Source organism: Lepisma saccharinum, chromosome 1 (assembly GCF_977018435.1).
Source record: "Lepisma saccharinum chromosome 1, izLepSacc3.1, whole genome shotgun sequence".
Lineage (NCBI taxonomy): Eukaryota > Metazoa > Arthropoda > Insecta > Zygentoma > Lepismatidae > Lepisma > Lepisma saccharinum.
This window is the reverse complement of record NC_139229.1, coordinates 179,497,377-179,517,849: the sequence shown is the minus strand read 5'-3', so window position 1 is coordinate 179,517,849 and position 20,473 is coordinate 179,497,377. Positions and strand designations below refer to the sequence as shown.

Genomic DNA, 20,473 nt, shown 5'->3' with positions numbered 1-20,473 from the left:
ATAAATTGCTCCTGAAGGATCAAATGAAGTCTCGCCTTCACAGGAAAGGAGAATCGATCACAGATTATGTTCATGATAAACAACTTTTGTTGCACCGGCTCGATCCCGCTAAAGTTATTAAGCATTTGACCCGGGGCCTCCAACCAGATTTTATCCATGTGACGCATAAGCTTTTGTCCCGGACTTTTTACAGGATTTAAAGGATTTCTAGAGGGTCCAGTTTATTATTCAGAAACGGAAAATGCAAGAGCCTTTTCCCAAAGCTAGTCATGACTCCCTCCCCACGCCAATGAACGACTTGCAAGCGCCGAGTCCCCGTTCTCTCGCGTTACCGGAATCGGCTGTGTCAGCGACTGGGTACTGACATACTCAAAACTTTAACTCCGGATCTTGAAACACGAGTCAAGAGCTTACGAATGCCATTCATAGGCAACAGTTGCCAGCCACCGGGCAACTCAATGAATTTTATCGATGACCACTAATTGTTGCGGCCAGATCTAGAGGTTCCTTTTACAACTCTAGACCTTCTTCGAGTTGTGGCCAAGGACAATACAGGCCCTATAACCCTAATCCTCTTCACTCCAACCGTAATAACCAGAGCACACAGTGGTGAGGCAGACACTCATGTTTCCAGCTCCCCCCCCCCCTTTAATCTCCAGCATCACGACATGACAGGGTGGATCAAGGGGATCACTGCGAGGAAATCTGTTCCTCTACTTTTTTGTACCCCTACACCACAGCCGATGTTTGCCAGGCTGCGGAAACTCAGTTAAACGGCCAGGCAGCTGCTTTGCAGAAGAGACGTGCAAGTGGCATCGGTTGTTCCATGTCTCAGTAAAAACCTTCCCTAACGCAGAGTTGATTTATATCAATGTCCTGCAGGAAGGACAGTCTCTCAAATATCTCCTCAATACGGGTTCAATGATTTCAGTCATTGGCTTCAAGGACGTTCCCGCCAGTGCAAAACGCTTTCAGATTGACACTATCATCAAGGATGTGTCGAGCACTCCCCTTGCTGTTAAGGAGATCACTCTGTAAACCTATTCCATAAATGGATTCACTTTGCCTTAGAGTAATTGCAGAACTTTTCGTGGATACTGCTGCTATGTGGCTGTAATATATTAGGATGCTCGATATTCGTCGGAATTTCATTAAAGCCAACCTTCAAAGCTGATCTTCAATCAGTTATGCAAATGTTCTCCTTTTGCTGCATCAGTGGCAACACCTGTGCTACAAGTGCAGATCTGTATGTAGAGCAAATGAAGCAAATTTAACATGCTAGCACCAGGTATCTACGAAAAATTCTGCAATTAATCTAAGGCAAACGGTATTATACCATATCATATTAGTTCAATGTATTGATAGTGGCGGCAATTAGGGATGGGGAGCAGTCCCCCCCCCCCACATACTTCTTGTACACGTACTATGGTCTCTTAATGCTAAGCCTTGTCTACCAGTGGATTTGACCCAAAATCACATGCCCAAATTCCATTCTCAATACGCTTCTCTCTAATTGCAGTCAGTAGAAAGTAAACTGTCCTTGCTCCCCCCCCCCCCCCAGCTGCACAGTTAAGACACTAATTGCCACCACTGTGTTCATACATTTTTAAACAACAAAAACAACATGTAAGTAACAAGTAACAAACGCCACATGAAAGAAACACTGCATAAAACAATGTATTACTTTCTCACCAGTATTATAATCACGCTACGATGCACGGGGTCTCTGATTCAAATCCCAGCCTGGACATGGATGGTTGTTTGTTCATTCATTGATTTCATCATATCACCACCCATTCCAATCTTCGCAAATTAGCCAAAAGTTGCACAAAAGTGAAGTAAAAAAAATCAATTCAATCAATCAATCAACCAATATCATAGGAAATGGTACATGTAAATTTAGGAAGCACATGACTGCATTAAACAACAAATCTCAACACCTCAGTCTAAAGGCACGAAACAAACACCAGTCTCTAGAGGAAATCATAAGCTATGAATTTGGTTCAGTTACTTTAGGACGTAAATTACATACAAGGGTCGTTCAAGGTTGACCGGGATTTTCGTACGTAAATAGCCGGATCATGATGAAACGTGCGGGTGATGTAATGTATTCCTTCGCGAGTAACTAGCGCCAGGCATGACGTATTTCGCGCATGCGCAGCAGTTGCAGCGAACATGGCGGCAAGCAGTGTGTCTGTGGCTGTGGAGCAGCGGTGTGTAATCAAATTTCTCGTGAAGGAGAAAGTGAAACCAGCTGAGATTTTCAGACGATTGCAAGCACAGTATGGTAAACAAACGATGTCGCGGACAAGAGTGTACGAATGGTGTGAGCAGTTTCGCGAAGGACGGGAGCTGGTGACAAATGAAGCGCATGGACACATTCGCCCGACTGCAGTCACACCAGTGAATATCGCACGTGTTGAGCAAATGATTCTTGAGAACCGGCGAGTAACAGTGCGGGATATTGCTGATAAGGTGAATATCAGTGTCGGGAGTGTTGAGACAATCATTCACGACCACTTACGCTTCCGCAAAATCTGTGCAAGGTGGGTTCCCCGCCAGCTGACATTCGATCAGAAGTGGACACACAGGACGGTCTGTGAACAGCTTCTGAATCGGTTTCGAGCAGAAGGTGATCAATTGTTGCAATCCATCATCACGTGTGATGAAACATGGTTGCATAATTCAACCCCAGAGACCAAAAGACGCATCATGGATTGGCGGCATAAAGGTTCCCCGCCCAAGAAAAGCAAAACACAGCCATCCGCTGGAAAGATCATGGCAAGTGTCTTCTGGGACATGAAGGGCGTTATCCATGTGGATTTTCTGGACAAAGGGAGCACGATTAATGCCCAGTATTACTCCACATTGTTGAGTGGTGCTGTACGAAAGTCCATTCACAAGAAAAGACCTGGGATGTTGTCTGGAAATGTCATTCTTCTCCATGACAATGCCCGCGCTCACACGGCCAATGTGACAACAACAACTCTGGCCGACATGCGCTGGGAAGTTCTGCCCCATCCCCCTACAGTCCGGATTTAGCCCCCAGTGATTATCATTTGTTTGCACCCCTTAAAGACCATCTGGGAGGGAAGAAATTCACGACAGACGAAGCACTGTAGAGCGATGTCCTCCAGTGGCTACGACAACAACCAAGTTCTACATACACTGGTCAAAACAATTAGGGGAGCAAGCAAGAAATCCCAAAACCAAAGTTGGAAAGTCAAAAGTAGCAATGTATGTTGATGAAGTGAGTGTGTCCTCAACCAGTACAATTCATCTGTGATGAATCATCAGCATGAAGAGCTCTCTAGTGACAACATAAGGCACGTGGCAGAATTTGTGATATGAGGAGCAATCACGAGGTCACTTGGGAACACCGGTTGTTTGGTGCTGGCAGACCGTAAGTGCAGGTGGGATTCAGTTGAGTAGTGTTGAATAGGAACGATGGCAGAACAACACGATTTAGGGGAATCTAGCGCATGGAGAGCCATTGGGATGATGGAAGCAGGGCAAACACAACGTGAGGTGGCTGCAGCCCTTGGTGTGTCACGCAGTGTCATTTCCAGGTTGTGGACACGATTTCAACAGACAGGTACAGTACGAAGGAGGCCTGGGCAAGGTCGCCCACGGTCAACAACAGTTAGGAAAGACTGGTACTTAGCATTGTCGGCTCGCAGGAATAGGCAGCAAACTGCAACTGACTTGCAACGTGGCCTTGTTTTGGCAACAGGATGAAGAGTCTCGGGCCAAACTGTACGAAATCGCCTGCGTGAAAGGGGTCTTTATGCAAGAAGACCAATGGTGTGTGTCCCCCTGAATGCCTCAACACCGTAGGGCTCGCAGACAGTGGGCTGTGGAACATCGTGAGTGAGGACATGGAGAGTGGAGTTCAGTTCTCTTCTCGGATGAGTCGCGTTTCAGTCTCCAGTCAGATAATCGACACATTCTCATCTGGAGGGAACGTGGGACTCGCAATTATCCCACACATATGCACGAAGTGTCTCAGTATGGTGGCGGTGGCTTAATGGTATGGGCAGGGATCAGTGTTGGTCGATGTACCCCTCTGCACATTATCCGGAACGGTACTTTGACAGCCTTATGGTACCGGGATGAGATCCTCAGGCCTCATGGTGTCCCAATGGCTGCAGATATCGGTGATCGTTTCATTTTTGTGGACGATAATGCCCGACCTCACCGAGCACGTCTGGTTGACACCATGCTACGGAATGAGGGCATCGAACGAATGGTATGGCCAGAATCCTCCCCAGACTTGAATCCCATTGAACATGTGAGGGACACACTCGGAAGACGAATTGCTGCTTGGCCAGCACCGCCTACAACTCTGCAACAGTTGGAAATGGCCCTTCTGGAGGAATGGGTGAATATCCCGCAGGCTGTCGTTGATAACCTTATTGGTTCCATGCAAAACAGATGTGCAGCTGTCATAGAAGTTCATGGCGACCACATGCCTTATTAGAGGTATGGATCTGTTGCATATCTGTCCATTTCTGTTGTCTTATCACCGTGCTGTTCTCCTGATTTTGTGCAGTACTTTGCAGAAATCACCCCTAGAACTCTGTTGTGCTAATGACTCAATAGACATGTATTGTACTGGCTGAGGACACACTCACCTAATCAAAATACACTACTACTTTTGACTTACCAACTTTGGTTTTGGGATTTCTTGCTTGCTCCCCTAATTTTTTTGACCAGTGTATTTGCTGTTTTTTGTGCCAGAAACCAACTTTTACGCTAATTCTAAAAATTAACGAAAATATTTGAATCTTTCTAATTCAATTAAGATTTACGGTAGCTCTATCAAACATAAATAATTTAGCAAATATTCTGTTCTTTCATTTTGGTTATCTTCACTTTTTGTGTACAATGCACAGTTTTCAAGATATTAATTTTTTTAAATTTTTAAGTAGAATTTTTGCCGCCATTTTCAAAGATGGCGGATTTTTCCAAAACATTTGGATGGAGGATTTTTAATATATTATTCACTATACCATTCCGCACAATCTGGCACAAAAAGCATTTCGGTTGCAATTATTTCCTCTACTATAAGTATAATGTTAGTACTTACCAAATATATGATAGGTCCAATATTTTAGAATGTAGGTAATTTCATAATAATTTATACAAATTATGAACTACATAAAAACAGTAAGTACATTGAATATTACTGCTTTAAAATAATTTTTTGAATAGTAATTAAAAAATAATAGTTATACAATAGTTGCACAGAGACTGATGGATATACCTATCACCAGAGGCATGCATATTTAGTTTTTGACGAAAACACGAAATGTGAAATAACACACTCTAATGTTAATTTTTAATGTTTCTGAAAGGCGTGAGGTGCATTTTCCTACCCTGTTTTGTCACGAAATAATGCGAAATGAACTGCAATATGCGAAATAGACAAACACGAAATTTACCATTTATATACCGACGCAACACTTTCTGAAGTCTGAAGTATCCTGTGAGATATGCAATTCACGGAAAATTCTGCTTCGAACATTTGAGAAGCAAATATGGACCCCTTTATACAGGAATAAACTTAATATTCTGGTAATGATTTAATGTGCTATTAGAAGGAATATGTTTATTTTGTGTAATACTGCAATTTTTAAATCAAATTTGGGATTATATTCACATTTTTAAAAACAAAATGTCATTTTATATGCCACTTTTTCACCGCTATAACAGCGAAATTTCATTTTATTTACCACTTTTGAACCCGAAACTGACACTGTTTTTGCACCGAAATTTTACTTTTTTATTTATCAAAAATATGTGCCTCTACCTATCACCACAGAAATTCATTCTCCACCATTTCTAAACATACAGCATAATTTATCGACAGTAACATTTGACAGGTGGTTGAAGAGCTGTAGTCCATTTTATAAGATCTATCCCATAATACTAAGGAAAACAAAAAAACTTTTGAATTTGCACTGGTTGATAATAGTAACAATGTATATATTGTTTTATATTTCAAATATGGCATATCTTCATATATATACAAATGAACAAAAAAGTATGTGCACTTTTCAAGAAATGGCATGTTAATTGCTGCTGAGAAGACAGTTATCTCAGTTGCCCAGAGTGCAATAGACACAGCAGGAATATGTATTCCGAACAGTCCACAAAATGTTAACCTTGAGAGGCCAGATGGTCAATATTTCGACCATGTCTGTATTACCGTTGAGGACGGATGTCAATATACCAACTAGCAGAGGACGGCAGTAATTAACGTGCCATTTCTTGAAAACTACACACAATATTTCATTTTTTAAAAAATCTTTTGTATACATATGAAGGTATGAAGGACACACTCGAATTACAAAACAACATATCCATTGTTACTAGCATTAACAAGTGACATTTGAAAAAGTTCATCATTACCACCATAATATTACGGAACAGATTTATATACATGGCTCTAACTTCTCGACTACTGCATCTTTTTGAAAAAAATAAATTCTACAAGCAAGAATGAGTAAAAAGGAACATTTTAAGCAATGTCCGACAATTAAGGATTCAGGGGGGATGCGGGGAGAAAGGCCTCATTAACGAAATTTGGCCTAACAAATTGTTATCAGCAATTAACATGGGACCATTTATTATAAACTATACACTACATTTCAGTTCTGTCTATTTTGTTCATTAGTTTACGTCTAAAGGTATTATAAACTTGTATTACAAAAGAACACATAAATTGTTACTATTACTAGTGTCATTTGAAAAAGCTCTTTGATTCTATGGGATAACTTGAAGATAACATCTCAACCACTGCATCTTTTTGAACAATTTAAATTCTAAATATAAGAATGAGTAAAAAGCAACATTTAAAGTAACATCTGACAATTAAGGTTCCATGGGGAGAGTGCAAAGGAGCAAATTTCGAAATTTTCCATAATTACACAAAATTTCAGTTTTTCTTGTTCAAAGTTGCGGCACGGCATGTGCGTTACATATCCTCATAGAGTGGTCTTTTGTCGTGCTTCCCTCCAAATTTGGTACACCCAATGTCCAATAGGGGTGACACCAGAAGTGAAATCCTGGACATTGTTCAGCAGCTGGCATCACTGCTGCTTTATTCAATGCTATTTTGTTTTAGCCAAGAAGTATCAGAATGATTTCAACGAAACTTTATATGGTTGTAGGAACATACCACTGCTACATACTACATTTTTCCATTCATGTCGGTCTATTGAGGAGCGAAGGGGCTACAGCTTCAACGAGAATACATGTGTGTGAGGGTCCGCAGTATAAAGGTTGACTTTCATTATTGGGAGGTGCAATGTATACATTTCAAAGACCTGACATTTTGGGAGGGGAGAGGGAATCATGTCTCTATGACAATTAGTTCTCGAGCTATTTTTCCCCCCGCATCACGGCAAGTTTGAAAAGTTCCATGTGGAAAGGCTATACACTCAAGAGAGGCTCCATCTGCTGAAGGTTAACTGCCACGAATATCTAGAAACAGAGAAAGCAAACCACGAGAAAATTTGCATGAATGTTCTGAAGGGAATTCTGAGTAAATGTAACTTTTCAGAATTTGGAACATCTTTGTGTATTTTGGAAGGAGAGGAAATTTCGAAAACTGCTTCGGTGACATTGGCCAAAGGTCCAGCTGAGCCTTAACATGCATCTTTCAGAGCTCATCTTTCTTACTATAGACAAATCACCCAACTTCCTTACAACAACATTTGGTGCCCCATGCTCAACTATGAACAAATTATAATTCACATTTGTCCGGCCTTGGTATATTGAGCTATGGAGACAACTTTTTAAGTCACAACGAGAATGAACCTAACATAACTGTGCAAATCTGGTAAAGTATAAGAAAATGACCATTCATATAATTAAGTGCCAAAACAATAAAAATATTTTCTGGCAATCAACAATAATTAGATTATTTTCAGTGCATCACTTAACTTGAAAAAAATTTGAAAACACTCACCGAACACTAGCTGTGTTGGAAAATTCCTGAAATGAAGTAAATCAAAAGCATTAATAGACATAAGTTGGGCCTGAGGCATATTCTAAATTATTTACCTAAGTACTAAAAAGTGATCACATCCAATATGCATTAATTCAGCAATTAATATAATACATAATGATAATGCTTTGAACATTTTCACTTCAAGCATTTTAAATATATTCAGACAGTTCATGTCTTTTAATCAGTGATCAGAATGCTACATTTTAAAAGTAGCTTCGCTACAGCTACAACTACATTTACCAAAAAGTAGCTCGCTATGCTACTCGCTACTTCTGCATAAAAAAAAACAAAAAAAAACTTGAAACAACGACGTGGATATTCAAAATAAACCCCTAGTATGATAGTTATACTTACTGGAAAATAGATTGTTATTTATTATCATAATTCCCGTAATTCGTTACATGTTTGTTCTAACATTGCAGATAGCTGGGGGATGCTTTGGTATAGCTAAATGAGCAACAGGCGGAGCGATGCTTTATGTAAGTTTCCTGTTGGGAATGCTTCCCTGAAGACACAGTGAAATTTTGTCACCTTGTAATCAAAGGACCCCAGGTTCGATACCTGGCAGAGGCACTAGTGATTCTGATCCAGTATCGATTAGCTTATCTGTACATAAAGTGGACTCAAAACAAAAACTGGGAAAGATGCCTAGTTGGGAGGATGGATCCCCCTGCTCTTCCATTCCCCACACTACTCATCATCATCGTTCATCATTCTTCCTTATTCTCACAATTAGCCAAAAGTGGCAGAAAGCGACTCTATATAAGAGAATAACAAAATTCATTTTTCAGGTTACGTGCGACTTAATCATTTTATGTACTATAAATAAAATAAAATATAACTTATTTTTACTTATGTTCAGTGAGTATGTGTTGAGTAATTGACACCGTTTCAAGGACCATTGTCCTCTTCTTCAGGTCGGTTAATCAGCTTCATGGTTGCCCACGAAGCTTCGTCAATGGCAAGAATTAGGTTTACATTGATAGGATAAAATATTGGGATTCCATCACAACTGACCTGTTCTTTTTAAAAACACCACTACGTAAAATTTTCATACTATTAAAATTAATTAAAACCCCTCTGTTACAACTTATTAAAAAAGAATCCCTCCGGTCATTTGCCACTCACATGTTGACAATCAATGGTTTCCTTGGGAATGCACAAGGTCGTAAGCGAGTTAGATCTCCCCCCTGCTTTTTCCCCTTTGCATTACGTCATATCCAAAGTGAAATCGCATACTACTCGAGCTTTGCGCTCTACCTCTAGGGTAACCTTGAATCCAATTTCCTCATACTCCCGCTTTTCCCATTCTTTCAGAATTCCTATCCATAGTTCATCAATGTTACCATCTTCTCTATTAAGTTTATTTTCCCTATTCCTACATATAAATGATGCTTCGTATACATTTCTTCTAAATTGTTTATCCTCCTCCCTAAACTATGTGGTGTTTATAAAAGAGAACAGGTCAGTTGTGATGGAATCCCAATATTTTATCCCATCAATGTAAACCTAATCCTTGCCATCGACGAAGCTTCGTGGGCAACAGTGAAGCTGATTAACCGACCTGAAGAAGAGGACAGTGGTCCTTGAAACGTCAATTACTCAACACATACTCACTGAACGTAAGAAAAAATAAGTTATATTTATATTTATAAGTAAGTAAGTATAAGAACTTAAAATTTAGAGGTTTTTTTTAACTTTCTCACTGGAAGTTATTTCAGATCTCATTTAATAAAAATCGGCTCACAAGAGAACTTTTTCTCTATACAATAATGGCCAATAAAATATTTTCATTTTTTTCACTTACTTTCAAGATTCAACACGTTTAATTTAGAGCACAATACAATTGTCTAAAGCTTTCTGGTAATACTCGTGCAGCATTGGTATCGATTGTTACAATAATAGCATGCAGCGGCAATTTACAATTGTTCGAATGTACACAGTTGTTTTTTATTTTGTAAGAGCTGGCGAGAACACCGAATGGTGAGTAGGTGGCAACAGCGGAAATGTATTTCCCTTGATCTCTGCATGGAGTTGTCAAGGTCAGCCGCTTTCATATCGCTCCTTGACTTTGTTGTCATTAAGACTCTGAAGAATGTGTTAATAGACATAAATAGAAATCAAACCTGGTAAAAAAAATACATGTCTAGCATGATCAGTTCGGAATTAAACAATCAGAACTTGGGCCTATGGAAGTATATTAAATGAAAAATCATCTTCACCCAAAAATCCATAGCCTTTTTCAGCATGTGTTTGTAGACTGTATGAAATTTAATTCACATAGAAAATTGATGTGCATAATGAAAATATTGGGATAACACAATCGAAACTTGGCCCTTCAATTTATTTTCATTCACACATTAATTGATAATAAGTTCTTATTCAGTCCATGGTGTGTGTGTTTCCTGTATTACAAAATGATATTCAATACCTCTATAGCACGAGCAGCTTTGTAAATATATAGTGTGTAAACTACTGAACGATTGGTCGCAAGCCATAGTAAATTTTACTTAAATTAAAAATAATGTCTGACAGTAACATTAAAGGTTTTGTAAGTACTGCGATGGGCCATATAAAAAAAACTGGTGGCTCAAACATGGCCTGTAATTTAGTGTGGTCCTGCACTATAGTTGGTTGATATAACACTGACTGAAGAATGATGATAATCACAATGTGGATGAACACTGACACCATTCACACAGTCTACATGATCCTTACATGTTATGCTGCATTTTCAATTCTCCCATGCCAGTTTCTGCATAACTTATTTCAATTTAGTTTTTCCTCTTTTTTTGGCTACAAAATATCCTTCTGTACAAACAAACCTCTGAAGTATGCAGTATAAAATATATGTAGATAATTTTATAGTATCCTCACCTTATGCATGGAGACTGGAACACCATCCACAAGGTACCTTACTTCGTTATTCGCTGGGATGAAAGCTGTGGAATATACAAGTAAAAAAAAATCAACCAGAAGAAAGCATTATGTACATGAACTATTCACATTGTCTATCTACAACACATTTACATAATCGACATATAACTATAGCACTATTCCACAAGGATAAAACCCTTCCGTTAAAAGTGTTCGCGCACCTTCCCTGCCGTTATCTGTGCTTGGAGCAGTGTTGCCAGGTCAGACTTGAAAAATCGGGAGATTCTTCCTTGGGAAACCAGAAGATCTGCTACAAAATCCGATGATCTAATAGTAGCGGATGAACGACATTCTCGGGGGCGGAGGGGCGACATAGGCATGTGCACTGGGGGGCAAGGGGACGTCCGCAGATTTATTCCAGCGAGAGGGAAACAATGTATTTTTATCAGGTGGGTAAACGAGGCAACGTGCCCTCTCAGAAAACACCACTTGAGTTTGAAATTATCACGTTCCTACATCCCTATTATAAAAATGGATGTAAATTACTGTGACTGAAATCAACTCATACGTCTGAAACTACTTACGGAAATGAGTTTCTGTAGCATTTTGAAAGTTCGTGGAGGAATTTCCTCACCGTATGTCAACATTCATTTCCCAGAAGGGGAGGGGGGTGCCGACCAGCCTTGCACTTCCTTCTGGACGTCCATGCCGCTATATAATTTTGTAGAAAATTAAATATTTAAGTATGGAATAGTATATTAAGGATAGAAAACTAAGTATTTTCAAGCCCGTGCAAGTTCCAAGCAACTACGGGGGAGGGGGTGAATTATTTCCTTTGTAATTGAACTATGCTGCTTCGTTCTCTGGCAAATTTCTTGTTATGAACACTCACATTCTTTATTCGGCAGTTATGCTGTCTCTATGTTGATGCATTTAATATATATACACACATGCCTAAAATTACACTAAGGGAATTTTCGATGGTCCTGACGCTATTTACGCCCCTGTGTTGTACCCACCGATACAATAAAACAGTGAGATGAAATGAGGTTTTTCTTTACCGACTAAACATTTATCAAAGCTTTCGTCCCCCTAATCCACTCTATCTTTCCCCTCCATGTTGAAGTAAGATGAGCAGGAAACGTATTTTTGAGCAGGCCGTTGGAGGTTCCATAGCAATAGTTTATTAAGGAATTCTCTCGAGAAATCCATAGGTCTGGCAACACTGATGTGGCCATGCTGAAAAGCTTCTTCCCCCTGTCCTTTCCCCCACACACCAGCGTGATGTGATTCCGCACAGGTTTCTATCCTTGTGGTTCCTCTATAAAAGGCAAAGTATCCATTAAGCCACCTTTTGTTTTGTTCGATGACTTAGGATTTAACAATTTTTTCAAGCAAAAAATAATTATATCCCTTCAGAAATAAAGAATAATTGGTAAATGTCTGTTATATCGGAGACACATTTCCTCATTTTTACACAAGAAACTACTTACGGAAATGAGTTTCTGTAGCATTTTGAAAGTTCGTGGAGGAATTTCCTCACCGTAGAATGCTGCACAACAAGAAAAAAGCACTTTTGATATAATAAACTTGCATTTGGTGCAAAGCGACAATATTATGCCATTGTTTCCATTATGTACCTGCAGATGGCGTGAGCGTCGAAAGTCACGCAGTCTCGCCATTGTTTCCAAACGTGCCTTTTTACAAGATTTTTTTAAACTATGCTTTCCTAACCTAACCCACCCTTGCCGGAAACAGTCCGTGGGGCTATCGTGAATGGTTTTTGCGGCTATCCATAAATGGTTCGTGGGGCTATCGTGAATGGTTTTTGGGCTATCCATCAATGGTTTTTGGGGCTATCCGTCGATGGTTCGTGATTACATAATGAACACGAAAGTAGGTATTTTTCAGTTAAGAAAGTTGGAAACACTGCATACCCACTCCCAATCGACAAAACACAAACCCGACGTGCGATGATCCACAGCTGTGCACGCTATATTGTATGTTCCGCAACGGAAGAAAGGAACCAAAATAATTACTCGTAATGTGAAAAATTGAAGTTATTTTGGTAACAGTAGTATAAGTCGGAGACGGATTTCTTAAAATTTACAGGAGAAAAGACGAGAAAGTACTTACGTAATTGTGTTCTTGAGGACTTTCTGAAGCCGGAGATATTTTTTTTATAATCGTGCTACGTATTTTGCCTGTAAATAAGGTATTTTTCGTCAATCATGCATCTCCGTTGTGCGATAGCTCGCGCCGCCATTACCGTCGACTACGTGAATCAAATGTTCCATGCGTTTGGTTATGTAACCCCCTCACAGTGTAGCAACCACGCGGAAGTTTGACAAGATGATGTGTGAGCGGGTTTTTTTTTTTCAATAAAAGGCAAGACTCTAGTTTACGTCCTTTTCCTAAGGAATACATGTCATATATCGTTGGAAAGCTTATTTTATAAGGAATTCAACAACGTAAATCCCAAAGCGAGCAAAAATTTCATATCGAGAAAAACCGATGTTGTCCGGATATGCACAATTGAACGTACTGAGGTATTTTTTAGATGCTGAAGCACATATTTAGGGGTGAAATGAGTGCTAATGGAACCTAACCTAACAGGCCTAACCTAACCTCGTAGGCATACCTCGACCCCGTGAATGGATAGTGGGGCTATCGTGAACAGAAAGTGTAAAAAGAAAAAGGTACTTACCCGAAGACATGACGGGTGCTGCACCACGATCGCGCACCGCGAACGCAAAGAAGCAATCACCATGCAGATAAGGACGTAAAGTAGAGTCTAGCCTCAATTTTCGCTTAAAAACCTTTTGTGAATAGTTTGTGCGGCATTTATCGGTTCAAAAGTTTGGAAACACTGCACATCAGCTGACGATACTGCATATCAGCTGACGATAGACAACGTGAGTCAAGATTTGCCCGCCGAATTAGCAACGACCAATAAATGATTATAATGTTAAAAGTAACGTGTTTTCCTTGGGAAAAAAGTTATGGCCAGCTTGAAAAATCTTCCGCTATGCATATGAGGTAAGTAGCAATGATTTTTATTTGAAAACAACAGAGTTTTATGTGTCTCCGGCTTATACTACTGTTACCGTTATTTTCATGTAAAAGCATAATGGCACCTTCAACTATGTTCCGCAATACACAATTGGTAAGTACGAACTATCCGAAACACAAAATATCCGATTTTAATGTGTCTCCGATATAACAGACATTTACCAAATAATTGCTAAAATATTATATACTATTATGTAGTATTCAAAGCTTCGCTGACGATCTAATTTGGCTCATCACCCAAGAATAGCTGTATTTACTAGCTGATAATTACTACCATGATTGATTACACATGTTCTTAGCCTCACGTACTATTGAATAAATTACGCTGACAAAACAAATTAGTAAAATTTTATAACTCCAGTTTCTAAAGATGGTTCCCAAAAGTACTTATGAACAATTAACCACAAAAATAACTACCACACCATAACGTTTAGAACTGGTGAGACGACATACAATGGAATGGAAAACAGATACAGTTTCCTTTGACAAAATACACAAAACTACAATTACTCAAAGAAAAATGAAGGGTAATACCCTTGTACTTATTGAGGGTTTTTCTTTTTATATTAAGGGCTACACAACAGTATCATGCATTTGAGAAATCCAGCTGAATGCAACTTCTGAACTGGTATTCAAGTTTGCCACGATATATTTACAAAATTGTTGAATCTATAACAATAATCGGAAAAAGGCCTAGTTAATGTAATAAATGTCATGAAACTTGCAATAACTAAAAAAAATCAGGTGTTAAAAAGGAATAAGGCATGGTTCGCATGATACGTTCATAATTTATTTATAAGTCATTATTTCACAAGGTGGTATTGGATTTCAATCAAGCAACATGTCACTTTCGAATAAGATAAGAAGATTGGTTCATATATACATTCTACCTACCAGTGCAATACACTTACATTAACCCATACCTCCGTTAATGACGATGAACACTTACCATGACTATGCCCTTGCATAAATGTGTGCGTATTTACACTCGTTTCCAATACACTTAAAATAAATACAAACTTCCAAATTGCCATTCCAGTCATCTTTATCAGCATTCTCGTTTGGGCAGCTTCTTCTTCTTCTTCTTCTTCTTCATGCCCCTCACCGCTTGAATGGTAGCAGTCTTGGGCAACGGTCTGAAAACATTGAGGGTTGTTAGTTCGCGCACTAATATAAACAGCACAATATATATATTTTTTTTTTTTTTTTTTTTTAACACTTCACTTCACTGTCACTATAATACCAGGCCTCCCGCCTTCTTCTTTGTGTGGCACCCACCGCCTAAGGGCGATTTCTTGTTATGAGAAAGTGTGTTTACATTCCAGGTGTCTGTTTGTTTATGTTACAATGTTGTTCTTTCGTGCAAAGCTGTACAGTATCCACATGACATCAGACCGTGGCTCGTAGAGTAAAGTCGAAAGGGACATCGGAAATGGAATACCCACACGGTGTAACTGTTTGTATAGTGTATGACGATGTTGTTGTCGAATTGGGCATTGTAAGAACAAATGGGTGATTGATTGGTTAGCTTCTCCACACGGACAGGAAGTAGCAGGCACGGTATATGAACTGGGATGTATAACGACGTGACCTGTACGCATTCGCATGGTAAACACTAAAACTGCACGGGGTAGGTTAATGTGATGAAACCAAGGACGTTTATTGCCGACTTTTGCATGCCATCTATATGTAGTGGTATTGAGGAGTTGCTGGTTACACCAATCGTTCCATTGTTGTTCTATTTTGATTTTTACCCGTGGAAGGAGGTCAGTGTACGGCAAGCGCATCGGGGTAACAGTTTCTTTCGTTCTTGCTTGTTTGGCCATTGCATCAACGCGATCTTGATATTTATTGAGGTCACTGTGGGCACGAATATATGTGAAGGTCGCTGACAGACCCTGCTGTTGTAGTTCTAACATGATTTGGAGAATAAGATAAGGAAATACCGTTAATTTATATGCTGCCCGACCTGTTCGTGCTAACGTTTGAAGTACGCTCAATGCGTCCGTAAGAATTAAAGAATGATCTATTCGGAACTGCAGGGCGAATTGTAATGCTTTATAGATAGCATAACATTCCGCCGAGAATATCGACATATCGGATGGGAGGGAAAATTGTCGGGTGATGTTATGAGATGGTACGTAAAAAGCACATCCCACACCATCTGCAGACTTCGATCCATCAGTATAAATAAAGGTTGATGTGGGCCACAGTTCTCTATAATTTTCATGTCGGCCATGATCTGCATATTGTATCTCTACTCGGGGTTCTGTGGGAATATTCAGTTTATAAACAAGCGGGTCCGGATGGGTAAAAGTTTGTTGGTAAGCGTCAGGGTCAATATTATAACATTGTAAGAAAAAGAAACGTTTAGTGGGGGGAGGGGGGGTCGGTAGGCCAAACCATTGTCGTTGAATCGCAAAGATTTTATTAAACGGATGAGCGTGTCGCGCCCACGATTTAAACAAATATTGTACAGTGAGTTTTATACGTCTGTGTGACAATGAAGATTCATTGCTTTCTAAATAGACACTAACATTGGGACTAGACGGCATGAGTCCTAGACAGGTACGTAAGGCTCGTCTTTGTAATACGTCGATAGACGTGAGGAGTTTTGGATTGGCTCCACCATAAACTGGTGCTGCATAATCAAATACTGCTCGAAAACAATTTTTATAAAATAATAGCATTGTGCGGGGGTGTCCTCCCCACTTGGTCGTGGAAATACAGCGGAGTAAATTAACAATTTTTAGACCCTTTTCCTTGAGATACTGTAGATGCCTTGTCCAATTCAGTTTCCTATCAAAATATACCCCCAGGTATTTAACATTGTCGACTACTGGAATGTGCTGTATTGCTGTGATATTGTTAGGGTAACTGCTCATTTTTCTCGAGTTAAAAATTATGATTTTGGATTTCGGAATGGAAATGGTGAGTCCTAAGGTATCTAATTGATCTGTAAGAATTGAAACTATTTTCTTTAGAGCTAGTAAGCCTTGTGTGGCATCAGGGGTGCATTTATAGCAGCACAAATCGTCGGCATATTGTAACAATTTAAATCCGTGCATATTTAGATGATGTAATTGGTGAGTATAAATATTAAAGAGTAGGGGGCTAAGGGGCGAACCCTGAGGGATTCCCGTGCGAGCTATACGGGGGCCCTCCAACCTATCTTCAAACCAGAATTGTAAATTCCGTTCGCGATATAAATTCCAGATGATGGTCCCTACTATGGGGTGTATGTTTAGTTGTACCATCATTTTATATAAGATCGGGATGTAAACTGCATCATAAGCATGTTCTATGTCAGTGAAGAAGCCAAAGCAATAATCATGAGTAAGCTGGCTATTTTGGATTTCAACTGTTAGGGTAGCTATAGCATCTTGGCTTCCATGTTGCATGCGGAAACCCATTTGTGTTGTCGAAAAGAATTTATTCTTTTCCAACGCCCAATTAATGCGTTGTTGCAATGTTCTTTCGAAAAGTTTGGCAACTACTGGTATTAATACGATGGGTCGGTATGACTTTGCCTCCGCGGGAGGTTTGTGAGGTTTTAATATGGGAAGAACTATGTGGTGACGCCACTCGCTAGGGATTCGTCCAGTGCGATAGACGGTATTGAATATATGAACAAGTAGTTGTATACCTTGTTGTGGCAGATGTTTTAACATATCATAGGTGAGACCGTCATATCCCGGGGAAGTGTTCGGCACGATTTCTAATATTTGTTGTATTTCGGTAGTAGTAACTGCCGGGAAATCGGCAGTGAAATCGAAATTCTGTGCAAAGGAATTAGCCGCTCGTTCGCAAGCAGAGGGTGGCGTTAGGATGTTCATAAATTCTGTTTCCCACTTTCTATCGAGGTTTTTCCGTTGTGGTTGGGCCGGATTCCTAATTGAATGAAATTTATTCCATATGGAGCTGAGGCTATCTGTGCAATCTAGGGAATTACAAAATGATTGCCACGCTTCTCTTTTCGCGTTTAAATATATTTTCTTCGCCTTGGCTTGCAGTCGTCTTAGTTCGATTTTCTTCCCCGGCGATGGGTTTCGTTCGTATCGTTTTAATTGATTTTTTTTTTTTATTTTTATTAAATCGCAGTCCCGGGTCCACCAACTAAGGGATGGGAATTTAATTGGTCTACGATATTGGCTTCGATGTGCACTATTGTCTATTGCAATGGTAATCATACTGAGGAAACGTTGATATGTTATTTTTCCATCAGTGTGGGTAGTTGTTTGATCATACATGCTTTTAAATTGTGTTGTAAAAGCGTCCCATTTAATGGAAGCTTTGTTCCAACGTTTCACCGGGACCGACTCCCTATTTTCACGCATCAAGGATGTGGAAAACGGTCTACGAGCTATTATTAAAATGGGGGAATGATCACTGCCACGGAGATCTTGTTCCTTTACCCAATGAAACCTATTGTACAATCGGGAGGAAAGAATTGTGAGGTCAATGCAAGAGGGGCGGTTGCTATTTGAGGGGTAATGAGTTGGGCTGCCATCGTTTAAAAGTATAAACTGATTGTGTGTGATCCATGCATCTAGATTTTTTCCCAAACGGTCTGCGTACGGATGTCCCCAAGAGGGGTGATGGCCATTAAAATCTCCGAGGATGAGATAAGGGCCCGGAGCAAGGTTTATGATCTCTTGTAACTCGTGAAAACTGATGCGCTGTGAGTTGTTGGAGGAGGGAATGTATAAGGAAATTAGAACTATAAAGTGGTCATTAATGTTGACTCTGAGAGCCACGAGCTCTAATTGGAAGGTCTGAACGAGGGAAAGGGTATGTGGAATTGGTATTTCGGTATGGGAAAGGGTTTCATGCACATAGATAACCGTACCACGCTGATGCGTAGGGTTCCCGTACCTGTGATAGTGAGCAAGTCTATACTTCTCGTGCTGCGTTCCCTTAACCTCCTGCAAGCAAAGAATAAGCGGGTGGTGTTCTGCAATTAGATCTAATAATTCAAGTTTCCGTGCGGAGAAGCTATTTACATTCCATTGTAATATGGTACCCATTTCCGATATTACCTTAAGCGTTGTCTTCGAGTAACGTCAGAAGTTTGTCAGTCAAAATTTGAATATGTTGGATGAGGCGGATTCGATGAGCATTGTCCCGTATGTGTCTAACCGTTTCCCACATGCTGGGAATCATTTCTAAAAGAGCCTGGTACACCTCACTGTGTTCGGTAGGGCGGTCAGAAGTGTGCGATTGCGGGTGATTATTCCTCTTGTTCGGGTGCACAGATGATTGACGATGGAAATTCTTAGAATGGGAAGGAGTGTTATTTCTCGGGTAGGCGTTTTGTCCTATAGGTTGGGATTTCGCTTCCTCTGTGAGTTCCTCCTCCGAAGTGGGGCTACTGTATGAGGAAATACAAGAGGGATCACCCCGTGTTTGAGAAATGTTAGTTTTCTGTCGTCGGTGAGATAAACGTTCCCGGCGTGCCGAGGTTGTTTTGGGAGCGGGCCTATGGGGTTTGTTGTTTGGAGTACAGACCTTTTCCACAGGTCTGCGATTGGCACGATTTCCTGGGGCGGATGGCAATGTTTCTGGTTGATCACAGGAACTTATTGGACGAAAGGGATTATCCCAAACACTATGGGAAACACCAAGGTGGTTTGCCAGTATAGAATTACGATGAGTCAGCGTGGGGAAATCCCGTTTATTGAACTGAGGATTGAGGATATCTTCCCTCGTGAAGGGAGGGGTATAGGTTCCAGCAATTTTATTTTTAGCCTCATGATAAGAAATATTCTCCTCCGCCATTCTAGTTTGTATGTGTTGTTCTCTTTGCCAAGTGGCACAGGTTCGGTCAAGTGCCCCATGTGGGCCCTTACAATTTATACACAAAGGAGCGTTGGTACAACCGTCCCCATGACTTTCCTGTCCACAAGTTGAACACAGGGGTTTTGATCTGCACTGTACGTGCGAATGACTATAACGGAAGCAAGCTTTGCACTGAAGGACAGCCCGCACACGCGGTTTGACCGTGAATAGTTCACTATTAATAAGCACTTTTTCCGGTAAAAATTTTCCATGAAAGGTCAAACAAATCAATTTAGTGTCGACTAAGGTGGAGGAGCCATCTCCGTTCCAGATTTTTTTTTTCAATCGTTTAGCACTTATGACACGAAATGGAGAATCAATACCATCTAAGATATCCTGTTCGGAGACGTCAAAGTCAATTCCATAGACCAATCCCTCCCGTTCAATTAGACTTTGTGGGATTTTAGCTCTGACACCTAGTGAGTCTAAGAAGGTAGTATTTCGGATGAGATTGTTTGCATGGTCAGCTTTTTTTAACGTAACCCGCACCCGATTCCGTCCACATTGTTCTACTAAGCTGATGGGAATTTCAGCCTTTCGAAACTTATTGCCAATGCTGCCTCCAGACAGTTTGCCAATATTTTGGTTAATTCCGTCCAAAAGGACGACATAGGGTCCTGGTATCTCTGACGAATACCATGTAGTTGGTTGGCGTCTTTCAGGTTGTGA

General features: G+C 40.2%; 1 protein-coding gene across 1 annotated transcript in view; it reads right to left on the bottom strand.

Annotated features, from left to right (window-relative positions):
- Positions 1-15,851, bottom strand: part of Tmem131 (Transmembrane protein 131) — a 77,365-nt gene extending 61,514 nt beyond the window's left edge. Inside the window, exons 1-3 of the mRNA XM_083143580.1 lie at positions 14,916-15,851; positions 10,895-10,959; positions 7,976-8,001 (exon numbers count right to left, since the gene is read on the bottom strand). Of these exons, the coding sequence (XP_082999706.1) occupies positions 7,976-8,001; positions 10,895-10,959; positions 14,916-15,021 (197 nt within the window). The 5' untranslated portion in view covers positions 15,022-15,851. The remainder of the gene's footprint in view (positions 1-7,975; positions 8,002-10,894; positions 10,960-14,915) is intronic.
- Between the last annotated feature and the right edge of the window lie 4,622 nt (positions 15,852-20,473).